General features: G+C 39.7%; 1 protein-coding gene across 1 annotated transcript; it reads left to right on the top strand.

Annotated features, from left to right (window-relative positions):
- Positions 1-4,527: 4,527 nt before the first annotated feature.
- On the top strand, positions 4,528-6,735 carry LOC133900404 (probable WRKY transcription factor 75). Its single transcript, XM_062341529.1, has 2 exons — positions 4,528-5,072; positions 6,242-6,735. The coding sequence occupies exons 1-2, from the start codon at positions 4,654-4,656 to the stop codon at positions 6,453-6,455; spliced, it is 633 nt and encodes a 210-aa protein (XP_062197513.1). The 5' UTR covers positions 4,528-4,653; the 3' UTR covers positions 6,456-6,735.
- The last annotated feature ends 4,093 nt before the right edge of the window (positions 6,736-10,828 follow it).

Here is a 10,828-nt window from a genome sequence, read left to right as displayed (position 1 = left end):
ACTCCCACAGAAACCAGAGGGGATCGTCACAAGACAGAAAAGTTCATCGAGTGCAAAAAATGGGTCTTAAAAACATCGAATCTGAGACTGAATATCACTATCGGTTATTCATCACTGTGAATTGTTTAACTGGAAGTGATGACCTTTTTTGTAATAGTGGATCTTTCTTGTTTATCATAAAACTGTAGATAGTTTATCAAACACGTCTTCTTGGATCAAGTTTCTAGGGACTTCTTATTTGTCACGATATATACTATTGTGCCCCACACGTCTATAAGTGTTGAAGTATAAGTCAATTGTCTACTTTTCCTCATCAGCCTAGGCTTTTTGGTGAGTTGATCGGTGCATGCAGCTCAATATGGTATCAAGACTAGAGGTCTCGAGTTCGAGTTCTGATGGGCGCAATTAAATAAATGTTTTTTGAAAAATGCTATTTATCTGTGGACTGCTTTTGTGTGATGGAATCTTTCTAATTTCTGTGCGTTGATTGCCTTTAAACTTCGTGCCAAGGGATTAGAAGCTGATGGGCTGTGTTCTGCGCTATCGGTTGGATCCGCATGCAACAAACCCACTACCCATGGAGCAGTTTTTGGAGGAGATGAAACCCGTCACTCTGCTGTCTCCCCCCCCCCCCCCGCCCCCTCTCTTCGCTGCCTCTCTATATCACCCCCCCTCTCTCTCTCTCTCTCTCTCTCACACACACACACACACACACCCTGGCTCGTCATTTTTTCTTCGATTGAAGGTAAGATCTGTCTTGTTTTTCCCCGATATACTCATATTGCATCGAGATTTATTCATTTTTCTGATTTTTTTTATGTTCCTCTCGGTTTACGGTTTCATTTCAAGTGGATATTGAAGCCTGGTGTGGGATCTAGTTTTGCATAACCCCGTTCTCTTTCCCCTTTGATAGCAAACGAATCAAGGTTTGTTTTGAGTTGATTCGAGCATTTTGTTACCTTATGTATTCGGTTTGATGATAGATTTGTTCATTTCCACAGTGGTTTGTGTGCATTCATCGCAAATTTAGGGTTTCATCTTGTGTATCCTTTTGTTTTATGAGTGAATTTATATATATTTTTCATTTATTTGTGTTTTGTATCTTTCAGATGTAGGGTGCGGTGCAGCTTTTTGTTGTTTTCAGGTGGATGTAATAGTGGCTATGATTTTCTTTTGGTTGGATTTGGTGCTATCCATGCATTCTTCGTAGGTGCTGCAATGGAAATTCATTGTTTCATAGCAAGCTGTTTTAATTGTGTGGGTATTTATGCATGCAAGTAGGTGGTGGTTATAACGATCTGAAACCTGATGATTTGGTTACATGAACTTGGCTGTTGCTTTCTACCAGATGCTCCATGATGATTATCTTGTGAAAGCTTGTTGCTATTTAGTGAATGGCCTTAACTATATATATGTTGTCCTGTTGAAAAGAAGTATAACCATGTCAAAGCATGTAGTCATGACCGCAGAATTGTCTATTTTTGTACTGCATTTTAGCTCATCTTTATTTCGTTAAGTAAACTTATTCGCAACTTGAAGTCTGCAAGCTTTTGTTTTCAGTTTATTGAGAAGGCTCCGGAAGAGTGTGGAAATGATTTGGATTTCAGCAATAAAGTGCTTGCATAATCTACATGTAGAAACTGCGGAATACAATGTGTCTCATGTGTACCAATTTCCCATTGGAATGCCTACTGAGGGTCAAGTGTACAGCTAAAGGTAATCCTTCGGATGCTAGGTTTGATATTTGATGTTTGGTGAAATCAACTACCCATTCTAGTAGATTTGGGGGACGCTATTTATATGGAATTTCTTTGTGTTATATATCTATATCTATGCATGCATGTATGTATTGTCTTTCTTTATTTTCTCTGTATTTATCTGTATATGTTCATTTATATATCTGTATAAATTTTTTCTATATTTTTCTGTATATATATATATATATCTATTTTTCTATTTCTATATATTTGCATATATCTATTTCTATATCTCTCTCTGTGTCACTCTTTCTTTCTGTGTGTGTGTGTATGTGTGTGTGTCTTTCTGAGAGCCTCTGTATATATATGTATATATCTTTGTTTATATGTCTTTCTCTATTTCTCTATTGCCGTCTCTCTCTCTCTCTCTCTCTTTCTGTGTATATATATATGTGTGCATATATATGTAAATATCTTCTTTGTATATTTTTCTATATCTCTCTATTTGATTTTCTTTATATTTATATCTCTTTATCTCTGAGGTCCTCTGTATATATCTGTATATCTTGGTATATATCTCCTTTTCTTTATATTTATCTCTCTATATATATTTCTGTTTGATGTGGTGGATTTGTTTAAATGATTCATCCATATATCCTCTGCCTTTTTTGGACTATGTAGCTATTTATATCTATCTCTGTTTATGACTATATAGCTATTTATTTCCCCTCTCTCTATCTATGTAACATGTCTGGTTATGTATGTATCTTTATTTCTTTCTTCTCTCTATTTCTCTCTCTCCCTCTCTCTATTTTTCTTTATTTATATAGCTTTATCTCTTTCTTTCTCTCTTATCTTTGTACCTCTCTTTCTCTCTTTTTTATATCTGTATAAGTATATTTGATTATCTCTTCATATCTATCTTTATTTATGTCTGTCTCTTTCTCTCTTGTCTTTCCTATTTCTCTTTTTTGGTATTATCTGTATATCTCTATAAGTATCTCTATCTATCTTTATCTATCTCTATCTCTCTACGTGTATGTGTGTGTTTCTGTTAGTCTCTCTCCTCTCTCTCTCTCTTATTATCTGTGAATATCTGATTGTGTCTATTATCTCTGTTTATGTATATCTACATTTGTTTATTCTCTTTCTCTATCTCTGAATATCTCTCTATACATCTTTCTCTTTTTATTATCTTTGTTTGTGTATTTGTTTCTATTGTTCTTTATATTTGTTTGTTTTTTAATGTTCATTTTGAAGATACCAAGGATCTGGCATATGTGGCACGAGTTTATTTGTTCAAAAATGCATTTTGAGAGGTTCAATATTGATTATCCTTATGTATCAAAACAAAATAATGTGTGAGTGTTTCAAATTTTTCGATTATAATCATGAACCCCTTGGTGCATTTTGAGATTTTCAAGATTGGTTATCCTTAACATCATCTTTATAATTTTTTGCAGTGTTGACTGCAGCGTTTTTGTGATGAAATTCATGGAGCTTTGGAGGTTTGGCGTGAAGCTGGTGAATGAATTCTGTCAAGATGGCATTTGGAACATCTTCCACTTCTTAGGTCGCCATGACGACGCTCCTCTTATGTTTCTTCTTCTCGATCTGAGAAATCATGCAGCGGTTGCGTGTCTCTTGTTATCCTCTTCGGTTATTTATCTTTTAATGCATTTTGCTGGGCCTGATCCTGATTATGTTTTGGTTTCTTTTTTTTACTAGATCTCTATCTGTATCAAAGTCAGGTTAGCAGTGAATATAACGGGGCAAGGCCAGTTGCATTGTGATGGGGTTATCAGATGACGAGTTTCTTCTGTACCAAATACAATGTTTTTCTATAAATCTGATAGTTTGTCCCTTTTCCTATCTGTCAGTTTTTTCTGTCTAATGTGGTAGTTTGCTATTGGTTCAAAATCTGATAGATCTTTTTGTTAGAAAATCTGTCGGTAGACAGATAGTCAGTCCCATTTTTTTCAGCCGACTTCTATTTTTACGTCTGAGGCCTGAAGGAGCCTCTACGTAAGAGAAAATGTTTAAGTATAATTGAATTGCCTATCTTTTTTCATCAGTTTAGACATTTAAATAAGTTGGTAGGTGCATATATCTTAATATTAAGGATCCAACGTGATTCTATTTCGACTTGACGGCCAGACCCTTTTTTGTCTTAAGCAAGTCCAACATACATGTACATACTCGGTAGCAAGTTCTCACCAGCAATTTCGTTACCAGTACCTGTGCAGGAAAAATACCAAAATCTGGAACGAATATCAAAATTGCGGGATCCGATTTGCCCAATTAAATTCTCATCTCTCCGCAAAATTTGTTTCCCTTTTTTCACATTCACGGTTGCATATATTACAATTTTCAACGTATATCTGACCAAGTATTCGCCTAGTTTGAACGCATAATAGTTTATTCCTATTAGCGAGGATCATCAATATATATATACACTGCACCTATAACCGTGGAATGGTCAAAGGATAGCGCTCGTGCGGATTGGCTGTCTCTCCCAGTCTCACGTGCATGCACGGACAAGTCGCCACCACGAGCTGGGAGAGAGCTAGCTGAGGCAGCCACTCTACTACTATTCCTTGTCCAACTCCAACCCAACACCACATCTAGCCCGCAACCCTTACCTTAGAAATTCCGTGCTGTTTACGACAACCGCACACGCGGGAACTTAGCCTACCTCTCTCTATCTAACCCAGAACATTTCTCTCTCCCTCTCTCTCTCTCATATGACGCATGTATGATTTGTGTGGAATGTAGAGCACAGGGAAGCCGCCTTTAATAGTCTACGGGCCGGTCAAAGTGAAGGTTAACCAGACAAAGTAGAGGACGGGTTAACATTGACTCCTCTATATAACCCTGGTTGTAACTTGTAAAACTCTTTCAGCTTCCCCTCTGGATCCCTCCCTCCCTCTCTCTAAAACTTGAAGCTATCACAGCCATGGAGAGCAATTATCCCATGCTATTCTCAACACAGCCCTCTTCTTCTGCCTCCAACTCCTACCACTTCATGGCTACCGCTTCTGGCACAAGCGGCCATGATCATCACCACGTACAACCACAAGCAGGCAACAGAAGCTCGAGCCACGGATTGTTGCTGGGGTCCAAGCATCAGGATGAGCTCTCCAACTCCTTAGATGGTGCAAGCCCGCCAGATGGCCGTGGGGACTCGACGGCGGGGCCTGCCGGAGCAGCGGGCGAGGCGGACCGTTCGGCTGTCGTCGGGAAGAAGAAAGGCGAGAAGAAGGAGCGGCGGCCCCGGTACGCGTTCCAGACGCGCAGCCAGGTGGACATCCTTGACGACGGCTACCGGTGGAGGAAATACGGGCAGAAGGCCGTCAAGAACAACAATTTCCCAAGGTCTGTACAGATTTCATGCAATCAATTACTTCATATAATTTTGATCTTATTTCTGATGTGTCCCTTGTGAATTTCAATCGATCGACTCTCTCTTTTTTTTGGGGGGGGGGGGGGGGGATGCGCATGTTTTTCAGTAGGGTTCGGAGAAAGTAGGTGAGATGGAGTCCCAATGAATCTTCCAAGCTCTGCTAGTGGTTGCTTACATAAGATAAGGACATATCTCATCTTCATCATCTAGATGAAAACGACTAGTTTCACATGTTTCTGGTGGGCATCCATCATTCAATAAATAGGGAGCTGATGGCGATCGAGTTTGACCTAGAATAATTTGATCCACCCACCTGTTTAATTACCGAATATATTCTATTTGAGTGTTGTTGTATTTATCGATCCTTGTTATCTAGCTAATCCAGTCGCCATCTTGACGTGTCTCAGCTCTAAGAGCACAAAAAGTGGTCTCTTTAGGCCTCCAAAGGATATGAGCACTTTTTTTCCTTTTGAGTGACCTAAAGTTCACAGATTAAGCATACACTGTTAATGGAAATACGTGAACACTCCAAAGAATAGGATTATTAGAAAGTAGATCAGATATGGAGAAATAACTATATGAAATTAAGAGAAATGTCCAACATTAAATTTATTTAATGTGCAAAAATGCAAATATAGAGCACATTAGTATCTTTTTGTGTTCTGCAGCATTAAATGAACTTTTGTCACTCCAAAGCACTAAATTCGATCATCCCCTTTCTGTTAAAAAGAAGTATTGGTTCTATGGTTTCGAAGAAACACTTCTTTGCTTAGACTCATCGCCGTACATACTCCAGCTAGCTAGATATACCAAGAACTGCACATGCCCTTACACGATATGCATCAAGGATAGTTGTAGTACACACCTATTGTTCAATGTCATCCAATTAAGAGTAACATAATTACCTCGTGAACAAATTTTGTTGCATGGATATACTGGATATTACAACTATCCATTCTTAGTGGAAATATTTAACAGTTTACACTCCCATATGTGCATGCGCGCGCGCAGGCACACACACATGCACATATATCTTTCCAGCACACTTTTCACTTCGTTTTGAGTTTTCTTTATGCATGTATGGAACGAGCTAATTTGTTATTAATTTTTCATTTTTCTCTTGATGCATGGATGGGTGCAGAAGCTACTACAGATGCACACACCAAGGTTGCAACGTGAAGAAGCAGGTGCAGCGGCTGTCGAGGGACGAGGGCGTGGTGGTGACGACGTATGAGGGTACCCACACACACCCTATCGAGAAGTCCAACGACAATTTCGAGCATATACTCACCCAGATGCAGATCTACTCCGGTCTCGGCTCAACCTTCAGCAGTAGCCACAACATGTTTCAGTGAACTATCCTAAATCGCTTCATGCATGCATGCGCAATGCAAAATATGCATGGAACGGAGCCGTCGATTTTATTAATCTGTACATTACATCTTAGAGGTGTCTGAGGGAAATAAGCGTGATTTGGTAGCTAGATGCAGGTAGTTCTCGCGCAAGGGTGCTTTTATCTTCTTCTCTTTTTTTCTAATTTTAGATCAGGGTTAGAGACTGATATACACCATCAGAAATTAAAAAGATGTTGCCCATTACAGTTATATAAAGAATATCCTCTTATTGGAAGAATTATATTACTTGCTCTCATATCATATATATGCACTTGCACAGAAGAGAATATATTAGCCCTATGCCTTTTAGGCTAGAAATAATCTAGCTTGGCGAATTCTCTTTCAGCGGAAACCAGACGGTAAACAGGATTCTTCGGTCTCACTGAACAGGGCTGGTTAGGAGGCATAGTCAGCAAATGGTGCCGGCGAAAAAGATTGTCAAACTGTTGGTCCAAAAATTCTTGTCAAACTTATATATACCAGAGTCATCTGAATTTTGTCAAGTGAACTTGTTAGCCAAAGATTAGTTCATTTAGTCAGCCTGTACCCTGTATACATGCTTGCGCTTCTGTATTCGATTGACATGAGCAAATGTGGGACTTTTTTTAGTCCAATTTCAAGTTTTGTTTGGAGTATTCATAAAAAATCAGTTATTAGACTCCCACAATAATTTCTTTTGACGAGAAGGGCCAACCCTTGTCTAGCTATGTGCCAACTACATAATTGTTTGCCACTACTACATAATGCCACATCAATGATGCCATATCAAAGACGGCAAATGGAGTAATACGACTGCGATATTTAAATCACAGATAGCACTCATCAATAGCTGTCTGCTAATTGGTCGAAGCTAAAAAGTCGTTAGTTATGGCAGACGGCTTTGGAGGGCAGCTTAATTGTAGCCGTCTGCCTTATCACCTAATCACAGACATCTATAGATACTTGACGTCTCGAATACTATAGCCTCTATATGCTAGTTTCTTAGATAATTAGATGCTCACCTAAAAAAAAAAATGACGTGGCAAATAATTTAAAGATGAAAGAGAATAATCTTATCTTTTATGAAATAAACTAGCTCTTTGAGCAATCCTAGGTGTTTATGAGAAAATAAATTATTTTGAAAGATATTAAGAAACTAGTCAGACACATGTATTTATTATAAGTTTATTTTTTAATATCAATTTTTTACTCTATCTTTGTCTTAGATATCACCTAAGAAACAAAGCACCGAGAATAGCTAAGAGTTCATGGGTGGGTCTCGGACTCTGGTTTGGCCATTAATTCACAGATGACTTTTATTAACTGTCATGGAAATACGTAGATTCTTCTGGAAATCTAGGCGCCGGTTTGGTGCTTTTATTCGCGCAGGAAGAGGTTAGGATTTTGTCACTCCACACTCTTAGGTCTCGCTCGACTCTTCTATGTTCTTGCCCTAGCTCGCCTTTCAGCGCCGATCCATGACATGGCTTCCTCCTTTTCCTCTTCGTACCTGCTCGAGTCCCCGCCGCTATCGCTGTTCGCGCTCGAGTCCCCTCCACCATTGCCTTTCGAGCTTTCTGCATTGCCCTCGCCATCTAGCTCACAGTCAGCGGCACGCCCATGGTGGGAGATGGTGGTGGAATGCCCGTGGTGGGAGATGGCATGCATCGCACCCGTGCCCGTGGTGGAGCCGCTCGAGCCCAAGGAGTCACCAGAGGAGCAGCCAGTGGAGGAGCGTGGTCCGATGCGGACTCCGGCTATGACAACGACAGCGAGTCGGAGGACCTTGGAAATGGCAAGGTCACCAACGACGCTCCGAGCAAGGAGGAGCCCGAGGAGGAGGTCGGCGACATCTCGGACGGTGACGACGAGGTGTATCCTGAGGAGGAGCCCGAGGATGCCGACGTCGATTACTACAACGATGATGACTAATACTTTGGTGAAGACACTGGCTTGGGTCCCGCCGCAGTCAAGAAGGCTGAGGAGAAGGACTCCGACAACTTGCATTAGTCGGTGCTGGTGTTGACCGACGAGGACATCAACGACGACAATGCCCCGAGCTCGAAGAGAAGGTGGAGTAGCATGTAGTAGTTGTTGCATGCTTGAACTTAATTAACGTACATAGTTTGAAGCATGCGTGCGTAGCTAGGTATGTAGGCAATGTAGCCAGATGTGTGTATTTTGATCCTCAGCTTCATTTTGGGTAGCAGACGGCGATACTTGGCTTTATTTTAGCTCCATTGGGCAAAGAACTAGCCGTAAATATATATTGTTGATGATTGGTGAACGTCGATCTTACAAATTTATAGAATGAAAGAGGATGTTTCGAGTAGACGAATCAAAGGAACACATAGAGGGGTTTTAGACAGTTCGGACCTCCCTGAGGATAATAATTATCGTGTATTGATCAGACCCTGTTAAGGGGGTGTGTGGCTAATCTAGATAGATTTAAATCTAGTTGGCGACTTCCTTACTCAGGTTATGGTATCTTCTGGCTTGTATGACTTGTTCGACTACTAATGGTCTATCCTCCGCAAGGGCTCTAGGCTCCGCATATATAGGGGGCGTCGTACGTCCTCTGAAATCTTCCTTCATATTGTTGCAGATAAACTTCCATGCTTATGAGATATTATGTGTACCTAAGAGTAGTTTCCTTTCATTCAGAGATCCATTTTCCGAAGATAGAGATATGCCCCGAGAATTGCTGGAAATCCTAGAGTGCCTAGATATGGTAACTATCCAGTACTCACCATCAAGCTCCCTACAAGTACGTGAAATGAGGTTTCGACGGGTCAAGTGCTTGGCCAACAAAGATAAGTGTTTTGTTCGACCACGTCATCGAGTAAGACTCGTGTTCCTGATTGGGATGATGTGTCAGATCAGGTTCTTGGGTTTCTTAGATCATCTACTCGGGGTTCTGAACGCCTCCGAGTTCTTAAGCGAGCCCTCGAGAAGTTGGTCCATCCGAGTAGGTTTTCTAATCAATACGAGAGGACAGGGAGGAGAAGACTTATCACTGGTCAGGTTTGAAAGTTGAACCGTCGTTGCGGAGATTTTGGGTAGTGGTGAGAATATTTTTTTCCTAACAGGAGATCATGATTACAGTGGGAAAACATGCACGTGAGGCGGTGTGGTGCGTCAAGCTCCTCGGGTTACTGCTCTAACTGCTCCGCATGCGTCAGGCATTAAATACAATGTGACGATAAAGCAGGAGATCATGGCCTCAAGTCATGCCACGGCATGAGTCAACGAGCCGTTTCCGAAAACTGTTGCCCTGTATCTGTAACACCCTGAATTTTAGCATATAAAAATATAGCAAAATTCGCTCCAAATTAAAACTTTTTCTAATTATTAAACTAGTATAAAACCAAGGAAGTATATATTTGATGTGTATATACTTGTATGTATATATTCAAATATATTATTTTGGCTAAGTATTCCAAAGATCACTAAGTTAATTTCTAAATTAATCGTTGCATAAATTGAGCATATGCATTTTGGTTTATTGTTCTTATGGTTCTTTGTGTGGCGATTCGAGTGTTGTATGTTTCTCAGTTCGAATCTATTCTAGTTATCTCGGCAATTCCCTAATCCAATTTCAGATCCGAATTCAAATACTCCTATTTGAATTTAATCCCAAATATCTCCGAGCCAAATTCATATTTAAATCCTCATTCTGAAATCATGTCAGTTGAATCTCATTTTGATTTACTCCGATCCATATTCATCTAAATCCTAATCAAATTGCATGTGAATGCAATTCGAATCATTCGAGTTATAGTCCAATTCAATTTCCCAATTCATTGATTTACCCAAATCCCGATGCTTCCCGTTCAAATATTATTCCTAATTCAAATACCCTTATTTGAATTATGCCAAACTTTGTTTCAAATCCAAATTCGATTACTCTTTTTGAATCAATCTCAAATCCAGATTCATCAATCATTATCGATTTCGTACCCGCATGCAATTCGCATAACTCGCATTATATTCAATTCATGCCAAGTTCAATCATTTGCAAATCCAATCTAATTCAATTCAAATCATTCCTTAAATGACCATTCATCCGTTTTCGAATTCGAATACGTTTATTCAATCAACATGCAATTTGAATCCTCGTTATAAAGTCTTGTCAATTTCCAATTCAAATCCAGATTGAATTGCCAATCCAATTCAATTTAAGTCATTTCAATTTCTAATTCAAACTCATTTGAATTATTCCAATTTAGTTCAATTTAACCTATTCAAATTAAATCATTACAAACTCAAATACATCAATTGGTTACACAAATATCTCTCTCATCTCTCCTTCTCTCTCCTCAGCCCATCCCCTTCCCCATGCTTCTCTCTGTTCA

This window comes from Phragmites australis, chromosome 19 (genome assembly GCF_958298935.1).
Source record: "Phragmites australis chromosome 19, lpPhrAust1.1, whole genome shotgun sequence".
Lineage (NCBI taxonomy): Eukaryota > Viridiplantae > Streptophyta > Magnoliopsida > Poales > Poaceae > Phragmites > Phragmites australis.
The sequence above is the reverse complement of the archived record's forward strand: the minus strand, read 5'-3'. Positions and strand labels throughout refer to the sequence as shown.